This window comes from Culex pipiens, unplaced genomic scaffold, assembly GCF_016801865.2.
Source record: "Culex pipiens pallens isolate TS unplaced genomic scaffold, TS_CPP_V2 Cpp_Un0001, whole genome shotgun sequence".
Classification (NCBI taxonomy): Eukaryota; Metazoa; Arthropoda; class Insecta; order Diptera; family Culicidae; genus Culex; species Culex pipiens.
Window position 1 is genome coordinate 1320856 of NW_026292818.1, and position 27038 is coordinate 1347893.

The window sequence follows — 27038 nt, forward strand, 5'->3', positions numbered from 1 at the left end:
AACAGACTAATAACTTTTTGAGTTATTCTTCGAACAAATCTTTGTTATTATTTTTTGTTATTTTAACAACTAATCCGATCATCCCAATAACAGTTGGAGGTATTCTTCCATAACAAAAAATGTTATTCTAAAGTTGTTTTGGCTTTCAACCAATATCAGACCAATAACAAAATTTGTTATGATAACATAAACTGTTATTCAACCCTGATGCAAAAATGGATTTTTCAGGAGGATTCCATAACACTTTCTGTTATTTTAACAAAATTTATTATTGAAATGGCATTAATTTTGTTATTACCGTCTGCCCTGGTTGTTTCTGAGGGGGTACGATAACATCACACTATTATGGAACAGACATGTTCAAGGCAATGCCTCAAAATTTGACCTTTACATGTAAAACAGCAAAAGAAGTCCCTAAAATAGTAAGGAAAATAGAAAATTACTTTATTTATTTATTTATTTATTGACAAATTAACATAGGAATGTTTTCAAATTGTCGATGTTCCAAATTTGTGGGATAACAGCAATATTATTTTTTTCAAAAAAAAAAGAAGAAAAAAATATTTTCGGATAAAAAGCACAAAAATCTAGTTTATGTAGCTTCCACTTATCTTGAATGGTTTATTTTGAATAAGAAAAAAAAAACCTTTCGCGTCACAATTGATTCTTACCCAAACTCGCTTCTACTTTTCTTTCCTTCGAGCTCGCGAGCACACATTTTGGTTCGTTTTCGTCTAGGTTAGGAATGAGTCACAGATTTAAATCGTACCCTTACAATACAATTGTTAAAAAAAAAAACAAAAATTCGCTAAATTTCTCACTTTCACCGGGCGGCAAAAAGTGTCCTGTTCTGTCGATTGGTGGATCGTGGTCCGGTCCTAAACGATCGCCTCGGTGCTGCCGAAGATCGTGAACACGAACCAGCCGAACGTGTTGATGGCGGCGGCCGTACTGAACACCGCCGACCAGCTCTGCGTCAGCTCGAGGATGTGGCCGGCCAGGTAGACGCCGAGAAAGCCCGGGATCGCCCCGACCGTGTTCATCAGGCCGAACACACTGCCCGAGTGGTTCGGAGCGAGGTCCTGCGGGTTGACGGTCACCGCGTTGTTGTGGAATCCCGACAGGCCTACGGAACGATTCGCGGGTTAGTTGTTGGTTTGATATAGTTTGATTCTGGTTTTACTCACCAATGATAATTGACATGCAGGTGAGGGCCGTGTTGAACTCCTGCGTGTGACACATGATGAAGAGGGCCACGTTCTGGCCGAGGAAGCAGATGCTCTGCACCAGCTTCCGGATCCGGGTGAGGGACCACTGCTTGGCGATCAGTCGCTCGGTGAGCGATTTGCCGAAGAAGGTCACCGGAGGCAGGGCCAGCCAGGGGATCATGTTGACGACCCAGCCCTGGAACAGTACCGGGTAAAAGTCAGTTCAATGATGTTTCGACAATACAGTTAAGTTTAGACTCGATTATCCGAAGGACTATGTTTCGCCACCGCCTTCTTAGATTACATGTTTTTAGAAGCTTTGTGAGCGTAGATGGGAGTACCGGCCTACTTGATTTACATGACAGGTGGTACCAGCCTTGACGAAGGTTGATAATCGATGGTTTAAAGTAATTCAAAGAAGCACATTTTTCGGCGAGGACTTTGGATAATCGAGTCTGGACGGTAATGAAGAACCTACCTTCGCTAGCGGGAAATTCTCGTGAAAGTACGTCGGCAGCCACGACAGCAGCACAAAGAAGCAATTCATCTCACAGGCATGGGCCAACACACAGGCCCAGAACGAAGCTCGGCCAAACAGCCGCAGCCACGGAACGGCCTCCGATGGTCCCAGCTTGGAGCAGATTCGACTCGGCTGGGAAATGTTTATGATCCGACTCCGGTCGGAAGACATCGTGTAATACCGGAGCAGCAGCGTCCACGACAGACCGAGAAAACCAATCACCCGGAACACCGTTGGCCAGCCAAAGTAGTCCAAGATAAACGACCCAAGAATGCCCGTCAACAGCGTTCCCATGGCCGAGCCGGACGTCAGGATGCTGAAGAAACTGGTCCGCTCCGTTGCGCACAAATTCTGACTAGTGATGCTTATCATGCTGGGGAAATGAACTCCCTGGCAGGCCCCATTGAAGATCCGAATAGCCACTATAAACGGGATCGAATAGCTGGACAGGTACGACGACGAAGTGATGATATTCGGCATCCAGAACGTCAACATGGACCAGCCGATCGCGGCCAACAGAATCACCTTCTGGCCGCCAAACTTATCGCTCAAATATCCCCCGAGAACCTGCGTCAACGTGTAGCCCCAGAAGAACGAACTCAGCACCGTCCCGGAGTCAGTCTTGCTCCACTTTCGCTCGGAAGCCACGGCCGGCACCAGCAGTGGCATCGTGGTCCGCGTCGAGTACAACATACACGTCCCGGCCAGCAGCGTCAGGAACCAGGTCCGCTTCTCGCTCCGGGTCCATATACTCTGGCTGTCGGTGAGGTCCCGCAGAAGCGAGTACTTCAGCTTTTCCTCCATCGGGGTAGGTTTGACCATTTTGTTGTTCGGCTTTGTCGATATCACGGCGTTGACTTACACTACGAACGCGGACTTCATCGTGGGAATTCGCCGGAAATTTTGGTTTGGCAAAGCTTCTTTATATTTATTTGCTAAATATACGAAGAACGCCAACCAGACACCACAAAAAAAAACCCACGACGACTACAGAAAATGTTTTTAGTTGCTTTCTCTTGTCCTTTTTTTTACTACAGATGACGGGCTGACAGCAACATCTGTCAAGATGTATATTTTGGTGGCACGGAAAATTTGTTAATATGAGATCACAGATAATTGCGGCAATTGGGTACTAAAGCTTTATGTAAATTTTTATGTACAACGGTAAAAAACACGATTAAAAACCATTTCTGATCACTTTTTTTCATTTTAATGCAAAAAAAACAGGACAACATTTTTTCGATGGATTAACTATGGTCCCCTTGGAACTAGCTGTCAAGTAGGAACTTTTCTGTCAAGAAGGAACGCGAGGTTAATTTTTCAAAATTGATTTAAAAATCCATTTTAAATTCTTTGTGGTCGTACAAAGGGTCATTGTACTCAGAAAAAAAAGCTTTATCGCTGTAAACAATATAAACAATAATATCAGCAATCTAAGCTTCATTTTAAGACCCAACTCCAAGAGAATTTTAAATTAAAAATATTTTGAATTATAATAAATCAATTGTAGACCAAATGGAAATGTGTGTTTTTTTAATAATTGAAAAAAAGGGCAACTACTTATATAAATTTTAATTTGTTTTTTTTTTTCGAATAAAAACATAATGTTAACATATTTTTTCAGAGTAGAATTGGGCCCTAAAATTGAGCTTAGATTGGTGAGCAGGCTTGGCGGTAAAAAACACGATCAAAAACCATTTCTGATCACTTTTTTTCATTTTAATGCAAAAAAAAACAAGACAACATTTTTTCAATGGATTAACTATGGTCCCCTTGGAACTAGCTGTCAAGTAGGAACTTTTCTGTCAAGAAGGAACGCGAGGTTAATTTTTCAAAATTGATTTAAAAATCCATTTTAAATTCTTTGTGGTCGTACAAAGGGTCATTGTACTCAGAAAAAAAAGCTTTATCGCTGTAAACAATAATATCAGCAATCTAAGCTTCATTTTAGGACCCAATTAGCTGATTCTACTACCACATAACCGCCCAAAACGACGTAAACGCCACGGGGCATAAGATTGAATGATTTTTTTTTCAAAACCTTTATTTTCTTATAATATTTGGAAAGTACAAAATAAGGCTTAGGGTTGTGGATCAATCGGACCGTCTGCCTGTGTGGATCAATCGGACCGCGCACTGGACTCACAATCCAGAGGTCGCCGGTTCGAATCCCGGGGCGGACGCAAAAAAATTCTATGTGTAAATATAGGTATTCGGTGCCCTCTCCCCGTGCCCATACCTTCACACTTAGGAGACCCGGGAGGCGGAGTCTTGTCGCAAAAAGAACGATACACGCCTGTGGATCCGTTGACGAAACCGCAAGGTTTAAGAGGGCCACATTATAAGGTGTTACGTCGATTCCGTCCCGTTGTTTTTAAGGCTCATTTTATCAAAATGCTATTTTTCCTAGATCAGTAGAGTCCCTACCAATGACTTGCACCTATTATAAATTATGATATAACTTTTGATTAGTTTTCGTTGAGCGCTTCTAAAAACTCTTGTTCAGGTGGGGCAAGTGTACCATATGGATTTTTAATATGGAAAAAATACGAATTGCTGCAACAACATATTTTATTGGGAAATAAATACATAAAAGTACTTAAAAACTGATAAACAATTGTTAAAAAAAATGTACATACAAACTATATTGATATTATGCAAATTTCCTTTTTTTCATCTAATTAATATTTTTTGCCTTCCTCACCTCAATGAGGAAAGGCTATAAAATCACTCGAAAAATGAACTTCTTTATTCGACCTACGAGACCCACCTTCACGTATACCTATCGACTCAGATTCAAATTCTGAACAAATGTCTGTGCGTGTGTCTGGATGTGAGTCCGTGCACCCAAAAATATGCACACGATTATCTCCGGACTGACTGAACCGATTTAGACTGTTTTGGTCTCATTCGATCCGTCTTGGCGTCCCACAAGACCCTAGTTAATATTATGAAGTTTAGATAAGTACTTCAAAAGTTATGCTAAAAAACGGTTTTAGCTAAACTTCGGAAGATTGTAAAAAGGGTGGTTTTTGTAAGAAAACCCGTCATGCTATATATTGTTAGAAAGGTATTTGAAAGACCTTTCCAACGAGCCCAAAAGATTGAAGATCTGACAACCCTATCAAAAGTTATAAGTACTTTAGTGTTTTTAATACACTTTTTTTGAGGCCTGATCTCAGATATTTTGATAAAAATAAGTGTTATTTATACGCTGTGTAGTGTATTCACTTTATGAATGTAAGGAAGGCACCAAACACCTAAAGGTGGATTAAGTAAGGTTTTTTTCGTAAAAACGATTAAATTTTTAGTGAAATATTAAAGAAACCTTTCAAATACATTCTTATCTGATGTATCTAAGTGATAACAGTTCAATTGTTAGCAAATTAACATGTTGTTTCATGCATTGTTCATCTTGCCCCAACGGGTTGTTTGTCTTGCCCCACTAGGTGAGTAGAACGTACGTAAAATCAAAATTAGTAAAATCATTTTTTTACATTAAGCACAGGATTTTTTTAAAACTTGTTCTATCAAAGTCTTAGTCAAGACCTGGAATAAGATGATTATAAAAAAAGACAGATTTTTTAACGTTTTGATGAGTTATAGCGAGCATTTCCTTAGCGTGTTACACTTGCCCCACTTTCCCCTACTTATCCCATTTTCTTTCCATTTTTTGAAAAAAGTGAAATTTTGGTGTAGCTTCGCTAAGAATCGGTCTATTGTACACAATGGATGAAGGTTTGAAATTGACACTATCAAAAGGGAAATATAAGATGCAATAGTAATATCGAGCCAAACATTTCATTAGGGCACAAAACCAAAACGTAAACATTCGGGATTATTCCACTATTCCATTCATTAGTACACTCCCTACAAGCCCTCCAAGAATCAGATTGATAGCAAACAATTTACCATTGAAAAAATCAAAAACACAAAAGGGCACATAACAATTTTCACTCCAAACAAAAAAAAAGTTAATTTGTGCCCTTTTGTTTTTCGTAAGTTTTTAGTAGTTGTGGAACTTTTTGTGTTATAAAATGAACTTTTCATACATTCTTAACACTAATTCACTTCAAAACAAAGTTTGGTTTACTTTTCACCAAGCATTTCTGCAGAAAAAAACTTCGTCAAAAAACAATATTTAATACAGTCCCGCGGCTGCTGTTCAGTACACTTTTGAAGAATTTTAATGTTTCACATAACTTATCTACACTATTCAATCACAAAACTTCACCAATAATCAAAAATTTTATTGAAATCCTCGTTATTTCTAACTAAACAAAAGGGCCCGTAAACATCATTCAAAGCAACAATCCGGTGACAGCGCTTTAGTGCCCTTTCAGTTCTCTTCGAAATTGCATTTAGAAAGGGCCCATTATGAACAGCAGTTGGAAGGCTAAAAGGGCCTAATAACGAGATTTTTGAAAATTATGATTTTTATTGCGAAAATCAACAAAAATTAAGAAGCATTAAAGCAGAGTTCAGGATAATGATGTAATTTATCGAATCGTCAGTTAAAATGCCATTAGTCAAGCTTCTTTTTTAAATAGGAATTGAAATAAGTTGTCCACTTTTTGCAAGCGATTTTCTCGAATGGCGGTTTTTGGTTTTGTGCTCTAATGAAATGTTTGGCTCGATATTGTCAGGTTTAATAGTGTCAAAAGGTAAGACCAAAGAAATAAGGGAGCGTTCTTTTATTACGTAACGCAGTTAGGGGGGGGGGGAGGGGGTGTCGATGTCTGTTACGAAATGTTACGAAAATTGGGGGAGGGGGGAGTGCTGAAAAATTCTGTTACGTAACGCAAAATTTCCATATAAGAGTTCATAAAAAAATGCAAAACGACCTTGCGTTACGCGTTACAGGGAGTAGGGGGGGATAGCTCATCTGTTACGATTTGTTACAAAGGGGGGGGAGGGGGGTCAAAAATCCCAAATTTTGCGTTACGTAATAAAAGAACGCTCCCTAAGGATTATATATAACAGCACATATAATGCTGGCGCGTCCCCGAGCAACACAGCAACAGAGCAAAGAATATGTTGGTGCTGCGTCCATGGCATGGTGGTAGCGTTCAATCCTCGTTCTATTAGGATTTTTTTTTTCTCAATGCCAGCAAACAGCAGTCGGTAATGTCGATAATTGTCGGTAACGGACAAAATTGCCATACCCCCATATCACAAAAAATGCATGAGGACAGATTTCATGCAGAATCTGATAAACTTTCATCCAGCCATGTACAAATATTAAGCAAACAAGAATAATCCATCAAGATTACTATTAACTGCACTTACTGTTTCAGATTATGCAATAAATGATTGACTTTATGAAAAACATACCCAAAATAAACGAATTAATTTAAAAACAAGCTGCCACAAAATTTTTCACTAAGTCCACTTTGTAAACAATACTATAACCGATTTAATCAGTCAATTCGTAGGCAGATTCTATAGGGACCGATTTAATCCAGCATTTCGTCGGTTTTGAGAACTGTCAAATTTTTATGGGGATGCATTAAATTTAAAAAACATCACAGAACACATTTTGTGGAGGTATGTTACACCCTGTGATTGTTTCTAATGAAAAATGTGTTGTTTTTTTCATAGAGAAGTTAATAAAATCGAGAATATGATACTTGACTTGGCAAAACAAATGTTAAACTTTACAAACAACGAATAAACCGAACTCATAGAGCTTTATGACGTTTCGCGTACGCACACTAGCGCACCATTTGGTTTTGCTAGCTGACAAAATTTAACCTCACTTTATTTTCGTGTACGTACACGCAATACATACGCATGTAGAATGCTCTATAGAGTTATCTACGTGCGTATGTATTGCGTGTACGTACACGAAAAAAAGTGAGGTTAAATTTTGTACCGGCCAGCAAAACAAATTGTGCGCTAGTGTGCGTGAGAGCGGGCTTAGATAGCTCTATGTAAACAGTGCACTCCTTCTAACCTCCAAATCGAGTCGGCGTAAAACATAATTGTCAACAATCGAAGGCTTTCTTTTAAGATCTATTGAGAAAAGACCCAATTGTGAGCTAGCATAATTCACAATTTAATTAAGATAAACACTTGTTTCAACATACCTTCCTACAACTCCTTCGACATGTACGGCCCATCCAGCTCGTACCCCATCTTCCGATAATAATTCCTCGTGCCAACGCCGGAAATGACCGCCAGCTTCCTGCTCCCATGCTCCTCCCTCGCAATCCGCTCCGCCTCCTCCATCAGCAGCATCCCAAAGCCCTGGTGCTGGAACTTGGTCGGATCGCGCGCGTTCACCGGCACAACCGACCCGTACACGTGCAACTCTCGAACGATCGAACAGTTGTCCACCAGCTCGGGTCGGAACGTGGCCGGCGAGCACTTGCGCAGTCGCAACAGCCCCACCAAAATGTCCTGCTTGGGATCTTCGTACGAGAGGAACGTCTCCCAGCCGCCGTTCGCCACGTAATCCCGCCGAATTAGCTCGATTTCGTACGGGCGGACCTTGTTGTGGATCTCCTGGATGCCGACCTCGCGGGTTCGCACGTCACGACAATCCGCGCCAAGGTCCTTCATCCGGGCGAGGGCCAGCTCGCGCAGGTTGCCGTGTTCCACGCCGGAACTGACCAACGGCATCGGGATGTCACGCTGGACGCGATAGACGCGTGTCCACGGCGGAACCAACGCCAAGATCTTCGCCACCAAATCCACCAACGTCGACGGCGGGTAGCTCTTGTACCGTCCGGTTTTCCACAGCTCGTACAGCCCAGTTCCACGAATGACCAACGTCGGATAGATCTTCAACCCGTCGGCGCGAAAGTCCGGATTCTCGAAGAACTCGATAAACTGCTCAACATCTCGCTCAATGTCCACATTCGGCAAGTCCGGCATCATGTGCGAAACCACCTTAAACCCGGCGTCCTTACTCATCTGGAAGCTCTCACACGTCGCCTTCACCGTATGGCCCCGGTTCGTGTCCCGCGCCACGTCCTCGTAAACCGACTGAACGCCAATCTCCAGCCGCGTACATCCGTAAGCCAACAAATCCGACAAATGCCTATTCAAGCAATAATCCGGCCGCGTCTCAATCGTTATCCCGATGCACTTGGTGTGCGACTTTTCCGAATACCGAACCGCCTCCTCCACGCTCGAGCTCGTGTGTCCCGACAACGCGTCGTGCAAATTCCGAATAAAATAGTCCCGATAATCCTCCGGCAAGCACATAAACGTCCCGCCCATCACGATAAACTCAACCTTATCGACCGAATGCCCCAGCTGCTTCAGCTGTTCCACCCGGTGGCGCGTCTGCAGAAACGGATCGTACCGGGCCCGGATCGCGCGCATCGACGTCGGTTCGTAACCCGTGTAACTCTGCGTCGAGTACTCGAAATCGGAATCCGGCCCGCCCGGACAGTACACGCAAATGTTGCCCGTCATGTTGATGTGCGGACAGCGGTGCGGCTTGCACATGACCGCCACGACGGCGATTCCACTCGCGGTCCGGATCGGCTTGGCCTTCAACTTAGGCAGCAGAATCGGTTTCGCTTCGTGCGGCACGGCGGCAATTATGTCCACCAGACGGGGAGCGCTCGGGAGGCCATAGTTGGAGGCTAGCCGTGTTTTCAGCCGGTTCAAGTTAACGTCCTTGCCTTCGTGGTGGGCTTTCAGAAGTTCCTGGATGATTTCGCTGACGACGATCAACATTCGCTCGTCCCGACTAAGGCCGGCTCCTGCAAAGGGAAATGTTAGCGATTAATCGTAACATAATTGTGCGGAATACAAACCCAGCGGTTTCTTCTTCGTCATGGTCGATAACTGTTAAAGATTTTTGCACAAATTCACGGAAAACTAATGAAATAACTTAAGAATTTCACAAATTTTTTGAATCACGCGTGTTTTTGTTTAGGATTTCATCACTTTGACAGCCTCGAAGAATCGATCAATAATTGTCGATCAAACAGGGGAATCGGATTTGAGGTCGAAAAATGATCACAAATATAAGAAAAATATAAAACCTTTTATGTTATCCAGCTTTTGAAGCGAAAATGGCGTTCGAAGGGTGAACGCCCAAAATGTCAAAATCACGCAGTGGTACCAACATTACGAAAAAAGTGTGCCATGGCATGACAGCCGCATTTTTTTTTCTAATGTTGGTTCTACTGCGCGATTTCGACATTTCGGACGTTCAACATTCGAACGCCATCTTCGCTTAAAAACCTGGATTTTTTTTTAAAACAAAGAACAATTCTAGAGTTTTTTTTATTAGGTCCTATAAACATATGAAAGACAATAGTTTATTGGTCCTTTTCAAAAAAAACTCTAGAATTTTATTTAAAATAAATCGGAAGATTTAAAAACTAGTTACAAAGATTTATAAAATGTTATTCAAAATGCTTTTTCTTTTGTTAATATTCATTTTTAACCGAGGCCAACTCGCACCTCCCAAAAAAAGAAATCTAGAGCTTTTTTTTAAGGACCAATAAGCTATTGTCTTTCATATGTTTATAGGACATAATCAAAAAAAAAAACTCTAGATATAAGCTATTGTGTTTCATATGTTTATAGGACCTATTAAAAAAAAACTCTAGAAATCAAGAAAAGGCTTCACGAACAGCAGAACGAAGGAGACCGAACTATTTCTTGGACTTTTATCCACCCTGTCTGGCTTACTTTCGCTGCCGCTGCTGCCCATTTGAAATTTATCTTGACCGATTCCTTCCGAAGTGCATACGAAGTGCGTTTAATACGGAGCTCGGAAGGAACGCAAAATTTTAAATAAGAAATTCAGGGTGTAGACATTTTTCAATTTAAACTTGATAAATAAAAAAACATAAATTTAAAAATACAAATAAACAAAAAAATTCAATAACAAAATTTAAATCTTAGAAAGTAAAAAAAATCTGAAATCCCAAGGTTTAAAAATATTATATTTAAAATATTCAAAATATGTATTAAAAAATTTAATATTCATAAATTTTCAAATGTAGATATTATAAAATTCAGTTCAAAGTTCAGAAGACCCAAAATTCAAATAATAATTAATGTTTCAACTGAAAAGTACTAAGAAATTATAAAAAAAAATCAATGATTCAAAAGTTTAAAAAATTCTAAAATTTCAAATACAAAATTCATGAAATTCTTACCGATCCTAAAATATGAAATTCAAGATTTTAAAAAATTACGGACGTAATAATTTGAGAATTTGGTCTTAGAATTGCTTAAATTCTTAATATCATTGTTCACAAAGATAATGCTATTTTTCTAAGTGCAATGACTTTTTGAGCGACCACAACGGTTTTATAGATGTTTTTCCTTCCTCACCTCACTGAGGCAAGGCTATAAAATCACTCGAAAAATGAACTTCTTGGTGTATTCTCTTAGAATCAAATTCTGAACAAATGTATGTGGGGATGTGTGTAGACATGATTTTTTTCCACACGATTTTCTCAGAACTGGCTGAACCGATTTTGGCCGGATCCGCCTTATTATGTTCTTTTTGGGGTCCCCTAATACCCCGTTCGCACGGGCGAGTTATAGCCGGTTTTAACGAATTGGTTATAAGTTATAACCAAGTTAAAACCAACCCGTTCGCACGGGCGCGAGAGGTTTTAACGGTTTTAACTGTTTTGACAGTTCCAAGCAGGCTGTGGTATTTTTGTTTAATGTCATTAATATATTTTTTTCTGTGATATAAATCTTGGCTCTTGTGGCCACTTGTTCCGGCGGACCAAGATAGTAGGTATTTTGAATTCAAATTATCTTATTCAAACCTGACCCTCCCGTTTTCCCGACCTGCTGCATATAAATCTTCTCCTGAACTACCATCTATTTCGGTCGTACCCAGTCCAGATGATCTTCAGCCGCCTCACGGGTTTCAGCTGTAATCAACTGATCCGCGTCCCGCCGCTCCCGTTGCAGCTCCTTCATCTACATACGGTAACTGGAATGCCCGTCAGTACCTTCTTCCTCGCGTACGGAGATCCTATCGTGGAGGATTCGTCCATGAGCAAGATGGTCAGTTTACGAAAAGGGCCGCATCTTCCGATGGATCGAGGCACACCCAGGCAGGTGCGGATCTGTATTGCATGGTTGGTGCGCGCAGGCCATCGTTGGATGTTTTGTCCAACAGGGAAGTCAGCCAGCCGGTGTTTTTTTTTTAAACGCTGACACGATCCCTGAACAACGAGTCGAAACTGAGATGGACCTTCCCAGACGTGACCTTATAGGACATCCGCTCGCAGTCGAAGTCGAATTGGTCGAAAAAGGTAATACAACTCGTTTGAATTTAAAAGTAATCCAAATTAATCTGTATTTTGTCAGTTGTCCACTAGACTAGCGCCAAGACCTGATATCTTCTTTGTCCTTTGGAAAAGACCTGTTATGGATCAACGGTCGGAAAGTGCCCCATGGGCTGCTGATGCTCTCAGAGAAGGACAATGATGTGTGAACCACCAGCGAAAGATCTGTATCCGACGCAGGTCAAGAGCCGTTCAAGCCACCTTCCGCGAAGGTGGTCGGGTTGCGTCAACTGGAAAAACATAAAGAGGCATCGATGAAGGAGAGGGAGGGGGGGGGAGTCTCTTTTTTTGAAAGAAAAACAGGTGACAAAATGCTAGATACATGATTGTGTCCGCCACCATAGCAGCTGGATACTGTGGTGGCCGGTTTGGTACATATATTTGGAGTCTCGCAGTGGATTGACCCACTTCTCGTCCCATGTTCTAGCCGACGGGCAAACCCAGCTGGCGGTGCCGGTTTTATGGACGACCAACGGGCGTTGCTGGTTCCGACGGGCAAGCGTCTTCCCTCTTTGACTAATCGTCAGCCCCAGCATCCGCTGATCCGGGTGTGCCGAGTGGGGTCTCTCCATTAGTATGAAGGCCAGCGACCTGAGGATAATGGATAGCTCATTTCCCCGAATGCCATTTCCCCGAATTTCATTTCCCCGAAAATCATTTCGCTTCCACCTTCCCAGATCGACGACCGCAACATGTGCTGATCCTCCCCTACGTTGCAACTTATGAGCATAGATCGTTGCGATTTGAGTTTGTCCGCCGAACAAGTCAGCACTTTTGATTAGGTACTCGTAACTCACGTGAAATATGAGAATTAGCTCACAGTCCTGCGTTCTACATCACTTTACGGAACAGTTAAGGAATCAAAATATCTCCATGTGACCTTCATGCTAGGTTTTAAGCTATCCACAGTCTCTTGTAGCTTTTAGGACAGCTGACGGACGATCGGGAGCCATACAAAAAATGATCGAGCTCCACCCTTTTCAGCCACAATTTGGCAATATGTAGCTAGTAGGTGTGTTGTGGCCCACAACTTGTGGGTGATTTCCGGTGATACATTGGCAAGGGAGTGTGTGTGTTCGTTGATAGTGTAACGAGCCGGTTTGGAGGTGGGGAAACTGATGATTTGCCGGATCAGTTTTTGATCAACCATTTGCCCGGTGAACTGAAGTGCGACAAGACGCGAGAACCGTTATAGATTCGACTACAGCTCAATGAGCCTGGGTGAAGCGAGCCATCCAGGAACTCTAGAACGCCGCGATTAGGATACTCCGGCATCACCGGTGTCTCACCGAACCACGCCCCACCCATCAAGGTGGCCAGAAACGGTCATTGTCCACCATGTCGACGAGCAGCGACCAGCCGCCATTGCTGAGTTGTGCATCCTCCGTACGGGAACCACGAGCCACACCCAAGACCTGCCCTACAACTACAACCCTGCGCCGGAAACCGGGGCATTCCACGAAACATCTGGGACGTGGAAATTCGAGAATCCGTCAACATACTCGAGGGCGATAGGGCAGGCATAAAGGGGTCAGCGAAGACTGTAGCATCAATCACAACGACGTTGGGACGCCGGCAAGTTGAACGTCCTCCACCAAACCAGCGAGCAGCAGAACGAGACGGCTGGAGGTGGTTCCGGAGATGTTTTCCTGCCTGAGCGCATGCCGACCCTGCAGAGCAATAGGGGAGTCATGTGGACCCCCACAACCCTTGCTGTTGTCAGCAAACCTCCAACTGTTTATCGGCTCAGGTTTTTAGACGTTTGGTAGGCCGTCCAGCGATGTGCATAAGTGGTTCAGCACTGAATCCGAGGTATGTAGTGATGAACCCGAGGTTGCAATCTTCAAAAGCGTTTCCGGTCAGGGGAATGCAATATTGTTTCAACTGCAAATTAAAAATAATAAGTTTCTATACTCCAACTGTTAAAATAAAAATCCTGTGTTCTTTGCGGCTTCATTTGGCAAAGCCGTAACCTCGGTGATTAGTTCCTCTCCTTTCACGGTGATCCGTCCGATCCGCGAAACGAAGAAAAATATTTTTTGCTTCTGTCAATGTCAAAATTTTTGCAAGTTTTTCCAAAGGCTACTATGAGTTTTGAAGTACTCGAGTTCCCTTTTCGAGCAGTTTTAACTTGGTTATAACTCTTAAAACCAGTTTTAATCTGACAGCTCGTTGTATGGGCAAAACCAGAGTTATAGCCGGTTTTAAGAGTTATAACCACTTTTGGTCTTATAACCGGTTATAACTCTCCCGTGCGAACGGGGTATAAGACCCTATTAAATTTTATTCTTTTTAGTAAAGTATTTAAAAAGTTATGCTAAGAAGAAGATTTTTTTATCTGCAAAAAAGGGTGATTTTTTGCATAACCTCAAAAGGCCGGGTCTTTTTGTTTACGTGCGAGAGTCGCGCCAGATGCGAAACGCCCGGTTGCCACATTGCTTCAAATGAGAGTCTGCATGTTTGCTGGAAAAGTCTATATCAGGTATATACGTGAGTATATATTTTTTTCATAAACTTCTTTTCATTATTACTTTGTAAATGTGAGGAAGGCACCACCCACCTAATGGTGGATTAAGATACGTTTTTTAACCCAATATTGAAAAAAATAACTTTTCGACCTTCCAAGCCGATTCCCCTCTCCCCCTGTCAGCCGACACTGGGCTCACTCGACGAAACGCTGTCAAAGTGATAAAGGACTCCGTTTGTTTACATACAAAAGAGAAAAAGTTTTTCTTGAGTCTCTGTTGTTGCGGCGGCATTTTTCATCCTAAATAAATCGGAAAATTTCCCCAAATTTTCGCGCAAATGGCTGCCGGCTGCAGCAAGTCGTTCACCTCCAAGTACGAGGAGGAGCTGTTTTACGACGTCGAGTTTGAGGACTTTTGCAAGAGCTTTGAATTTTCGGTGAGGTTTTTTTTTGTGTGCTGGACTTGAACCGCTTGTTTTCGTAACAATTTGTTATTTTTTTTTATGAAGAATTCCTCTTCCTGCTGGATTTGCAACGGATATTACGGACCGAGTTACGGGGAGCCGCTTTGCGGCACGTGTCACGCGTTCATCTTCCCGAACCATCCGAGTGAGGAGGCGCAGGGGCTGGTGACGGAGTTTTCCGACGACGAGGATTCCGGGAACGATGAACCGCCGGAGAACGGGTCCGAAGCGAAGGACCGGGATGATGAGGATGGCGGCGGGGGTGGGTCGGCGGATTCGGACGTGGAGCGGCCGCGGCCGTCGGCGCCGCGCAATTTGAACCAGTATTTGGACATGCTTTCGCAGCCGCGGGATTCGGACGAGTGCCAGCAGAAGATTTGCTCACTTCCGGTTGAGGTGCTGCTGTCGATCTTTTCCTATTTGGATGATTTGTCGTTGTGGAACGTGAGCGAGGTGTGCAAGCAGTGGAAGCGGATACTGGAGGTCCACACGCCGCAGCAGATGTGGAAGAAGTATACGAAGGAGAGGTGGCCACTTTTTCAGCAGATTTCCACCATTCCGAACTGGTTGCATGTGAGGATCAACGGGGAGGGACTTCCGGTTGGGATTGTGGGACTAACTCCTGCCTTTTTTGTAGATGTACGGAGCCCTGATGAATTCCTGCTTCTGCCGGACCTGCCTCATCCAGATGGCGATGAAGACGCCGATGGCGATGGGCCGCGTCAACCACATCCGGGCGAACCGACTGCGGAGCGACATCCGCTCGCTCGATCTGGACGCGACCGAGGGCATCGACGCCGTCGCGCTCGACAACCAGCTGTTCCACTGGCAGGCGTCGATTCTGGGGCCCGCCGGAAGTCCGTACGAGGGCGGCAAGTTCTTCCTCTACATTGTCATTCCCTGCTCGTACCCGATGCTGCCGCCGCAGGTTCGCTTCCTGACCAAGATCGTCCACCCGAACGTGTCGCGCCACGGCGACGTCGGAATCGACATCATCCAGCACAACTGGTCGCTCGCGTTGACCATTTCGAAGCTGCTGCTGTCGGTCCAGAGTCTGCTGACCGATCCGTTTACACAGGTTCGACTAGGAAGTTCCCTCTTCAAAAACCAGCATCTAATTTATTTATTTTTAAGATCTGCATGGAACCGGAACTCGGCCGGATGTACGAGGCGGACCGGCCCAAATTCGAGGCGCTGGCCCGGCGGTGGACCTGGAAGTACGCCATGTACGAGGTGCTGCCCCCGCTCGAGGGACTCTTCTAAAGCACGTAGTCAACAAAACAGTCGTAATATTTGTAAACAACTCCAGGTGAGTTTCGAATTCCTACCTTAGCTGCGCTGAAACTGGCACAAAATTACTTGCTAGCTTACAATAGAGAGAGACACACACACCCACACTTGAAACACTTTGCATCTAACGGACAATATTGTTTCCTAAAAAAATAGTGATTAAAGGAATATTCGTCTAAAAGTATACTGAAAAACAAACAAACTCAACTACCGAGCAAAACGCAAAAACAAATATTTATTTAGTTTCAGTCAAAATAGTTGTAGCGAAAAGAAAAATTGTGCATTCTTTAAGTTGTACAACGCAACGTTTCGACGAGTGTCAAAATTTTAGATATTTATTTTATACGTTTGGGAAGAAGCAAAACAAAAAGGCAACGAAAATAAAAACCAAAATTCTCAGTCAAACGACCGGTATTGGGAAATGTTTCAGCAGTTTGCGAAATAAACTAGATTCAGATCCCTTCCCCCCGCTAAACCCCCTCAAAATAAGTAAGAAAACCCTATCGATGTGACTGAATAAACTTATGGATGATGTGACAAAAGTGTTGGAAGAGTTTCTTTTGATGATGACAATCTTTATCATGGAATTTTGATGTATTAAAAAAAATCGTAACCTAAATATTTTATCAAACATTTGTTTTATCTTTGATAGTCAATTCAACATATTAAGGTTTGAGACATATTTGAAAATAAAATTTGGAATTTAATTCCAAGTACAATTCTAGAATGATATTTGAAAAGGGCAAATATGAATTAGTCTTACAACTATCTAACATCTATTTTATTACATACACATTGGGACTGGAAGCTTAGAATTTCCAGTTATCAAAATAATTTTAGGCAGGTACAAACATTTTTTAAAGTTTATGTCATTTCCCCCTTTAAAACCGGCCCAAAAATAAGGCTTTCTAGGCCCAGTGAGAAAAATATAATTTAATCAAAAAAAAAAAAAAATAAAGAACTTCTCGTCACAGTGGCCTGATGCAAACAATGACCAAGCTCGAGCTGTCACAGCCCAAGGTATGTAGATTAGTAAGGTAAGGCGGGTTTTCCATCTGTCAAAATAGTTAACACGGATTTTATATAGAGATTTTCAGAAACGTGAAAATTTGACCATTTTCCGGACAAATTTCACCGGATTTTTTTCTGTACGGTTGATAAGCATGCCAAACTGAACCGAAATACGCTTTTAAAACAAAAATATTTATTCCAAAAAAAAAAATTCAGCTAAACGCGTTTGTCGGTTCTGTTTGAAATGTTTTACAACCCTACAGAAAAAAAATCACTTTTCTGAAAATCTCCATATAAAATGCGGATTTCGTGCTAACTATTTTGACAGCTGGGAAATCCCGCCTTACCTTATCTAATCTACATACCTTGGTCACAGCCCTGCGAAGTATGTTGGCTGACATATCAGGCGGTCTGTCAAAAAAAAAACAGCTAGAAATCGCCTGACAACAAACTTTAGCTAGAAAGAGATAGAAAATATGATGCAAACAAACGTCCAGCTGCCTTGTTAACATGCTTTGAATGTGTTAGTATTTTCCTGACAAGAAAGCCTCATTGCACTAAAAATTTCACTGACATTTTGATGTTTTTTGATAAATATATCACTTTTTCGTTTGACACTTTTTTAGTTTGGTTTGTACCCCGTTGGTTGGTCAAAGTCAAACTAAAAAGTGATGAACTGTCACTTTTTACACGGCGTTCACGCACACTATCAGAACAAACGTTTGATAGTGTGCGTGAACTCCGTGTAAAAGGGGTGTCAAACTAAAAAGTGACCCCGTTCGTTTGACAACAGTTGGTGTCAAACCATCGGGGTTTGAGTGTAGTTTCAACTTCTTTACAAATTGTTTTTTTCGTGATTTTTAAATTTATATATTTTTTATATTTGGATAAAACTTTGTTTTTCCATACAAGTCTCCATACAATTTTGGGGGCTGGTCATACAAAATGGGTATGTAAATGTATGGAATTCGGTATCTTGAGATGGAATTTTTTCATCGATGTGGTGTCTGGTTTTGAGGTTTTGTGTACAATACAATTGAAAATGTCCAAAATGGTATACATCATATCGCCGTAAAACGGCAGCAGTTGTGTTGAAAAACACAACTCGTCATTTTCGAAGTTGATGTCAATAGACGCTTCAGTTTCGTAAAGGTATGATAGAACATCTCATTGTATCAGTAAAGTAGTTCTACCATACTCTCTGAGATCCGGCTGAAAAATTGTGTAATTAACACTTCTGTGATGGTAACTTTTGAAATTTCAATATTTTAGACTCGAGGGAAAGGAAATTATTTTTACAACAATTCAAAATGTTAGGTATCTGCAAATCTATCATACCTTTACGAGACTGAAGCTTTATATAAGGTATGCACTTCGGAAGAAACCGGTCAAGAAAAATTTCAAATAGGAAGCAGCGGCAGCGCAAGCAAGTCAGAGAGGGTGAAGAAAAGCCCCAAGAAAACGTTCCCTCTCCTTTGTTCTGCTGTTCGTAAAGCTGTTTCTTGACCCCTTTCCTTCCGATCTACAGACTAGCCTTTAAGGAGGTGTTGGACTATTGGCCTTTGAAAGCAGTAACATAACCAAACTTTTCGGCACCCTCAGCAAACGTTAAATCAATAAAAAATACTGCCGGATCTTTTTCCGGATCTCTCCGGCAGCAATTTTGTATGATTTGACGTTTGCTGAGGGTATCGAAGAAAGGTAAACAAATCACTTCGTACATCACCGATTGACAAACAAACAAACTCGCACTTTTTAACAGTTGTTCAGTTTGCCTGTTTGCGGAAACGTACATTTTGAGTTGTTTGCTTGTTCGCCGTGGGTTTTGGCGAACTGTCAAACACGACAAAGTTTGTTTGTTTGGCATAGTCTGATACCTCCTTTAGTTGACATCAACTTAAAAAAATTAAATTTATATTTGACATCTTGAAATTGATTTTTTTATGTTATTTTTTGCTTTCGATATTTTCTAAAAAAAAACACTATTAAAATCATAACTTGGCAAAACCAACATCCGTCCAGGGAATTGGTTTTTGATAAACTTCAAAATTTCAATAGGAATTTGATATCGTACCATTAAAAATCACAACGATTGTAACTAGGACAGATTTATTCGGGTCAGATAAAAATTTACAACTTTATATTTTCGTTTTCAACGCATTAAAATATTCTCTCTTTTTGCACAAAGTCTGCCTTCTTCTTATTTCCGATTGTTTTTTTTTTATTGTTTTCACTTGACTCGCGAGTGTTTGTTTTTTATTCCGTGTCCGTTTGTTTTGTGTTATTTTTTCGCATCACATTCGAATTGGTTTAACCTTCTTTTTTTAAACTCCTACTCTCGAAACGATCGATCCTACTTAACGCTTAGGCTTAGCCTTACAGTTTAGTAACTGGCGAAATTGAATTGCTTCGAATGTAATTGAACTAACTAGAGATATTACGAGGAGGAAGTGAGGGGATTGAGGGTGGTTTCGCAAAGATGTCTTTTATAAGGTTGGTTCCATTTTGTTTTTTTTCTTGTGTGAGAATTTTCTTAGATAAGCGTTTCCTTGTTTGTATTTGTCACACTGGTTTCATCGTCGATCCTCCTGCTGATCATCCCCTCCAGCCGTGGAAGGACTATTGGCTTGGCCGTTCCGTTCCGTGTTGCCACCCACATACTGCTGCTGCTGGTAGTTGTAGTACGGACGTCCCGGCGGAGGTGCCTGCAAGATCAACGGCGCCCCGGACGTCGAGTCTACCAGCGCCATCTCATGGTTGGGAAAGTCCTCGTCCGGAAAGTCGTGATCGCAGTGGTGCTCGCCGCAAATCTTGCACTCGTACAGGTTCGGCTTGAGGGTGTTCATGATTTTCTGGTGGGGGGGGAAATTTTAGTTGAGATATGCTACGATCACTTGAAGGAGGTGATCTTACCTGGCCGAGGGTGTCGCCTTCGGCACGCGCGATCTGATAGATCGCAAAGGCCGGAATGCACACCAGTGAGGTGGCCGTAATGGCCCATCCGAGTCCGTGGGCCCAGCCCGGGTAGACGTACTGACCGTTGTGGTACGTCGGGGCGTCGTAGTTGATCAAGCTGAAGATCCAGAGGGACTGAAAAGAGATGGGGTTTCTTAGAGGAGGTTTATGAAATGACTTGATGACAACTCACGATCAGCAGACAGGGTGCGGCAATCAGCAGACAAAAGCGGAGGTACAGCGACGGATACCTTCCGGTCATCTGCTTGACGTTCTTGGACAGCCGGTTAATTCCGTAGAACCAGGCGATCGCGATCGTTTCGAAAAAGGCAATAAACATAATCGAGATGGACGCGGCGTAGTGGTCGATCAGTTGGAAGAAGTAGATCCCGCCCTGTATCAAGTTGGGAAGTCCAGCGAAGAAGGACACGACGCACACGATCAGTACCAGCAGTTCGTGGTAGACCAGCTTGCGTTTGATCCACCGCGGGAACCCGTCCTGGATCGAGGTGACCACGACCTCAACGATCGCGAACTGAAAAGACATGATCGTGGGTTATTCAAGGTACCTTTCCGCGATCACTTGATCTTACCTGACTGTTCAACCCCAAACAGAGTAACATAAAGAAGAATAGAACTGCCCACATCTGGGCCGCGGGCATCTTGGCCAACGCTTGCGGGTACACCACGAAAATCAACCCGGGTCCTCCGCTAATAACGTCCTCCACCGTGGTATTCTGCTCCAGCGCAATGTTCCCGATCGTGGCAAACGCAAAGATCCCCACCAGCAGCGACGTGATCCCGTTGACGAACGACACGGCCAGCGTGTCGTGCAGGATGTTATTATTGTATTTGTTGTAGCTGGCAAACGAGATCATCGACCCGAACCCGATCCCGATCGAGTTGAAGTTCTGCGCGGCGGCGTTAATCCATACCTGCAAAAAAAAAGATCGCCACTATCATCACCCAAATTCCAACGATCACCAACCAAACTCACGTTAGCCCGCCCCAACTCACTCCAGTTGGGTCGGAAGAAGTAGTTCAGTCCCTTATCGGCGCCCTCCAGCGTCAACGATCGCCCCAGAAACACGATGATCAGCACAAAGGGCAGCGTTGCCGTCAAGTAACGCACCTTGGCCGATGACTTGATCGACTTCCAGATGGCAAAGTAAACCAGAATCCACGCGCAGATCAGACACGCCACCAGCTCCCAGCGCATCCCACCCGGATACTCGATTCCGTGGCTTATCTGGAGGACCTTGTTCCTGCAACGAGAGAAAAAGACCTCAAAAATCCGCGATCACCCCCAAAACAATCTACGGTCATACTCGAAAAACTCCTCGGTCGGGGTGCGGGACATCTCCGGCCGGCTGATGTTGTGCTTGAGACGTTCCGGGACCCAGCAGTCCGGGGTGTTCCACCGGTGGGAGCAGTCCGTCCAGGGCAGGTCCGGCCGGAAGGAAGTGAAGAAGTAGTAGATGGCGTACGCGATGATGACGCTGTAGTACGTTGACATGAGGAACGAGACGACGACGCTGGCGAGACCGGTTCCTGGTGGGAAAAAAATGGCGAGTTTTTTCAATTAATAACCAAGCTTCTCCATGGAAAAACTCAAACTAAACTGCGTCTCAATTGTATAGGGCTATCAAAGAACCATGCGCCTCCATTGAAATTATCATTCTTAGAATGAATCAATGGGGTAGCATGGTTGCTTATGACGATTTCATACATTGTTATTTACACCATATTAAAATATTGATTCATTTTTTATTTTTTTCAAAAAACAAAACCATGGAATAACCAAAGAGCATAAAGACTCTTAACTAAATTTAAAAATTGTTACATAAACAGTCTAGACCCGATTATCCGAAGGTTTGTATGGGACTTTGGATAATCGAATCATGAACATTTCTGGAGTTTTTTTTGAAAAGGACCCATAAACCAAATTTTCATTTTTTGCTTTTTGGGTGTTTTTGAATACCCCTGACTCAAGGCGGTTCTAAAAACACCCAAAAAGCAAAAATTGAAAATTTGGTTTATTGGACCTTTTCAAAAAAAAACTCCAGATTTCTTTATTTCTTGTTTTGAGTTCTGCGATATATTTTTTCCAATATTTCTGCACCGCCATTTTGGTTGCCATCTTGGATTTAAAAATTCACTTTTTGCAATTCCGTCGTGAAACTATTTACTTTTCCTGTCATTCTTGAACGACGAAATAGCCTACTTTTCTGTACCAAAAATAACAGAATCGAATAGCAACACTTTTCAAAATAAATGCTGAAAAGTTCTACTTTTCAGCACTGAAATGGGTGCTGAAAAGTTGAACTTTTCAGCACTTGTTTCGAAAAGTAACACTTTTCAGCACTTTTTTGATTTAAACGATTCATTGACAAAATACATGAAAATTTTACTTAAAATTAAAATAAAAAAAAAAAATTTCACTCAATGGGTGTTTTTCGGAATTGCAAAAAATGTTGTATGGAACTCGTTGCAAAACTTGATTTTTTCAGCACTCGTATTTATCCAACTCGGTGAACCTCGTTGGATAAATGTACGACTCGTGCTGAAAAAGTCCTCTTTTTGCAACTGGTTGCATAAACTACTATTAAAATCACTTTAGAATAGTTTAGGGGTCAAACTTAAGCTAGACAATCAAAAATAAGACAGTTTGTTTGCTCTTTCTTTGCTACTAAGTGTTCTAAAAGCAGGGTTGTTACGGACGGCACGGATCGCGCGGATGGCGCGTTTCGCGCAGATAGCGCGGATCTGGCGCGGATTTGCTGGCTAATTTTGCTCAGGCGCGGATTTCGCGCGGATGGCAATTTTGAAAATGTTTGTATTTTCTTAGTACGAAACGTCGAAAAATGAAGATAAAGATTATGTAAAAATTATTTTTTTATATGTTTTTTGTCATTTCTTAACATCCTCAGCTCTGAATATTTATTTTTTTTAAAGTTTTGAGTAATGATTTTTAACCTTATTTATTTTAAATTTAATACTGGATTTATTCAATTTTTATTTTGTAAATCAAAAATTACAAACTTTTCCCTAAGATATAGACATTAAAATGTATAACAAAAACTATTATTGGGGCTTGTTCTGGTGGGCGCCAAATATGACCTTGATTGGACGAATGAATTTAATCGGTAGAAATATTTTTTTTTTCTAAATTAAAACATTCTTGGCGAAAATAAAAAGATCAGAACATTCCAATTTCTAAGCTTCAGAAATTAAAAAATTCGAAAAAAAAATGTTTTAATAGTTTTTGTAATAACAAAAAAAAAATCAAAATACAAATGATTTTTTTTCGAAATTTCTAAAATCGTAATTCAAAAAATCTGAAATTTTGAAATTCAAAATTTTAGCAATCTGAAATTCAAAATAAAAAAAAATTGGGTAATCGAAAATTTGAAAATTAAAAAAAAATCTAAATTAAAAAGTCAAAATTTTTAAACTAAGAAATATCAAATTCAAAACAATATAGAAAACAATTTCTCAAATCTAAAATGATTTCAGTATCCTTAATAGGATGTAACAAAAATGACTTTTTGGCGGACATTCAGGGGTTTGTTCCGGTGGGCATACTGAGCCTAAATCCAGCAAAATCAAATGGCGTCTCGGGCGTCGCGAGGTGCGACGCATATCTTTTTTGCCGGGGCCGATTTTTCGAAAAAATGCCAAACTTTGAAGGTCTGTACCGAGCTCCAGGATGCTCCAAACTTCAATGTTATATATACCAAAAGATGCGCAAGGATCTGGCCTACACGCCAGTGATGTTTTTGGTAAACGCATTGGTGGCCAAAATGCCTCAAAAAGTGACATTTTTGAAAAAATCTTTTTTTACGGGTTAAATCCCATTTAAAATTGAAGGGCGGAGCGCCAGCTCCTGTTACGTCCAATCAAGCTCATATTTGGGATTTAGGCTCAGTATGCCCACCGGAACAAACCTCTGAATGCCCGCCAAAAAGTCATTTTTGTTACACTCTAATCCTTAAGCTTATAAATTCTAAAATCCTAAATTCTTTAATTCTTAAATTCTAAAATCCTAAATTTTTAATTCTAAAATTCTAAAATTCTAAAATTCTAAAATTCTAAAATTCTAAAATTCTAAAATTCTAAAATTCTAAAATTCTAAAATTCTAAAATTCTAAAATTCTAAAATTCTAAAATTCTAAAATTCTAAAATTCTAAAATTCTAAAATTCTAAAATTCTAAAATTCTAAAATTCTAAAATTCTAAAATTCTAACATTCTAAAATTCTAAAATTCTAAAATTCTAAAATTCTAAAATTCTAAAATTCTAAAATTCTAAAATTCTAAAATTCTAAAATTCTAAAATTCTAAAATTCTAAAATTCTAAAATTCTAAAATTCTAAAATTCTAAAATTCTAAAATTCTAAAATTCTAAAATTCTAAAATTCTAAAATTCTAAAATTCTAAAACTTTCAAATTCTTCATTTCCTAAATTCGTAAATTTTTAAATGTTTTTATTTTTAAATTCTTAGTTCTTAAATTCTTAAATTCTTGAATTCCACAATTTTTGAAGTCCAATTTTATGTAAGAGATTTTGAAATTATGCGAAGACATTATTTTAAATATCAGAAATTAATATTTTTTCGGAGTGAAATTTTAGCGAGGATTTTGGATTACAAACTGTATAAAAAATCTTAGATTTTGAATATTTAGACTTTCGAAATTTAAAATTTTATCATATTATAATTTTAGATTTCGATTTAATTTTGAGGTTATATTGTTGAAGTTAAATTTTTAAGTTTTTTAATATTGTATTTTCTATTTTGAAGATTTTTTTTTCATGACCCTTGCCTTGACCATCTTTTGAGGATATTTTAAATGTATTTATTGCTTTCATTCTTTTGGAGCCTTTAACCATAAAACGAGTTTTTTTTATCAAATACTTTCTGAATTAGTTTTTGTTCATTAAAAAATAAAATTTCTTAAATGTTGGTCGCGATATTTTTTTATATGGCGTAGATTTTGCGCGGTTTCGGATTTTAGGTCGGCGCGGATTTGGCGCGGATTTTTTTTTCGACTCTCCCGTAACAACCCTGTAGTAAAATCTACCTTCTCATTTGGCTATCTCAAGTTCCCACATAAAACAAAATGTGTTGTGATGCATCGTCGAATACTAGCAACCTTTGGGTTGTTAGGCACAAGTGGACATTAAAAATTAAATGAACTTTAAATCAGCCACCTTCTTGATAAATTTCCACAAAGCTTTCAAGATTTCTAAAATGTTATCACCTCGTAAAAAAATTGAGAGTATTTTAGGTGCTCCCGGAAAATTTTAGTGTCCAAAAGAAAACATTCAATCCCGTGGCTGACACCGTTGGGTTCGTCGCCTGCTGTTTCACCGAAAGCCCACGTGGGGAGTGCACAATCGTTTGTCGATAATTTTACGACTCTGGCGCAGAATCCACAAACAAAAGGCGGCCTAAAACAAAACAAAAAAAAATCGTTTGCCGTTGACCGGGCACCCCTCTCAATTAAACGCCTCTAAATTAGCTGATTTGCATTCGCCGAAAAACGTGCCGCCCTCATCACTTTACGTACCGTCTGATTCCATCTGTTATGAAATGGAAAACACTTGTTCTGGAAGCTCATTAAATGCTCGGCACGACCAAACTGGCTGCCGATGCTTGGTGGATTATGGAAATGAACAGTCGCAGCACCCGTCAGCTGGGGGAAAAGTGTCTCATTTTTATGAATGAAACTTGCGATAGGCACGTGTTCGGTGGCAGTTTAAGAATGAATCAAGTCTGAGCTGTCCGATTGTCTGTCCGAAGGTCAACGTGATCGTAAATCATCTAATCTGGACCCGGTTTCTGCATTGTTTTGCGACAGTTTTTGCAGTGTAATGTTTGCGTAATTCTTAACTGTTTTATAGCGGAGAAAATCCACTTTAACAGCTTTCCAGGCCAGATTCTTGTCTTGTAATCCGATGCAAATCCGTTTAAATTGTCACCAATATAGCACCACATTATTCAGCACTCTATTTGCAAAATGCAAATTTTAAATTGACTGTTGATGGTTTTCAATAACTTCCCTCATTGTCAATTAGCATTCTGCTCACGACAAGCTCATTAATCATCATTTGAGGCAGTGAATAAATTTTGCATATGAGCAAACCAAACTGCTTCTTCCAGGCCCAGACTGACTGGAGTCGCCGTTGGTTGTGGTCTGAAAATAGATCTTGTCAACGCGCGAGCATTAATAATTCATGGACCCTGTGGGATTGGCCACCACAAGCCAGGCGTGTGGTCAGGCCACGCGAATCGATCTTTGTATTGATAGTGCTCAAATTGGCAGCCAGCTGTCAATATAAATCATCGGGAAATTTGAATTTTGTTTTTAATTGAAAAATCCTTCATTAACACTTGCGGGTAGGTTTATATAACAAGGTGTGCTAAGATGAATACTTAATTAATGTGACTCATTAGCGTTAACTGTTTTGCAAAATGTTTTACGGTCGATCTGAAAATTTGGTGGACGATTCTACATTCAAAAATAGGCCGACATTTGAGCTAAATTCATGCAGGGGAACTCATCGCCCAAGAAGTTTTCAGTTCTTGGTAGGAAAATCGATACAGTCGACTCTCTGGCTGTCGCTCTTCTCGATACCAATAATTCTCCATCTATCGATGAATTCTTCAGTCCCTTCAATCTGCATACTTCAATTATCTTCATTCCTCGATATTTTCCCTTGCTTGAAGGATCTCTTCCTCGACGGTCCCTTGGATTCTGTTTGCTTTAAGAATCTCTTCCGGTTGTCAATAATTTCACTTTCTCATGGCTTGCATAGACATTTTTCTTGGCGAAA

At 41.0% G+C, this 27038-nt stretch overlaps 4 protein-coding genes across 7 annotated transcripts in view; 1 reads left to right on the forward strand and 3 right to left on the reverse strand.

Moving 5' to 3' along the window:
- Positions 1 to 591: 591 nt before the first annotated feature.
- Positions 592 to 2775, reverse strand: LOC120418299 (solute carrier family 17 member 9-like). Its single transcript, XM_039580632.2, has 3 exons — positions 1687 to 2775; positions 1188 to 1404; positions 592 to 1126 (listed from the first exon to the last, which is right to left on the reverse strand). The coding sequence occupies exons 1-3, from the start codon at positions 2548 to 2550 to the stop codon at positions 879 to 881; spliced, it is 1329 nt and encodes a 442-aa protein (XP_039436566.1). The 5' UTR covers positions 2551 to 2775; the 3' UTR covers positions 592 to 878.
- A 4987-nt stretch (positions 2776 to 7762) lies between these two features.
- LOC120418224 (elongator complex protein 3) lies at positions 7763 to 9659 on the reverse strand. Its single transcript, XM_039580519.2, has 2 exons — positions 9501 to 9659; positions 7763 to 9446 (listed from the first exon to the last, which is right to left on the reverse strand). The coding sequence occupies exons 1-2, from the start codon at positions 9520 to 9522 to the stop codon at positions 7822 to 7824; spliced, it is 1647 nt and encodes a 548-aa protein (XP_039436453.1). The 5' UTR covers positions 9523 to 9659; the 3' UTR covers positions 7763 to 7821.
- A 5083-nt stretch (positions 9660 to 14742) lies between these two features.
- On the forward strand, positions 14743 to 16429 carry LOC120418344 (uncharacterized). 2 transcript variants are annotated; one of them, XM_039580707.2, is made up of 4 exons: positions 14744 to 14918; positions 14991 to 15518; positions 15583 to 16023; positions 16080 to 16429. In XM_039580707.2, exons 1-4 carry the CDS (start codon positions 14820 to 14822, stop codon positions 16206 to 16208), a joined length of 1197 nt encoding a protein of 398 aa, XP_039436641.1. In that variant the 5' UTR covers positions 14744 to 14819; the 3' UTR covers positions 16209 to 16429. The 2 variants fall into 2 exon arrangements, with proteins under 2 accessions (XP_039436634.1, XP_039436641.1); XM_039580700.2 differs by having other exon boundaries at positions 14743 to 14918; positions 14991 to 16023.
- Positions 16430 to 19433: 3004 nt separating this feature from the next.
- LOC120417577 (sodium- and chloride-dependent GABA transporter ine-like) overlaps positions 19434 to 27038 on the reverse strand; it is a 43689-nt gene continuing 36084 nt past the window's right edge. For all 3 annotated transcript variants that reach the window (XM_039579699.2, XM_039579691.2, XM_039579706.2), the window contains 6 exons: positions 21530 to 21752; positions 21199 to 21466; positions 20795 to 21136; positions 20395 to 20736; positions 20160 to 20336; positions 19434 to 20098 (listed from right to left, as the gene is read on the reverse strand). In XM_039579699.2, the coding sequence (XP_039435633.1) occupies positions 19820 to 20098; positions 20160 to 20336; positions 20395 to 20736; positions 20795 to 21136; positions 21199 to 21466; positions 21530 to 21752 (1631 nt within the window). In that variant the 3' untranslated portion in view covers positions 19434 to 19819. The remainder of the gene's footprint in view (positions 20099 to 20159; positions 20337 to 20394; positions 20737 to 20794; positions 21137 to 21198; positions 21467 to 21529; positions 21753 to 27038) is intronic.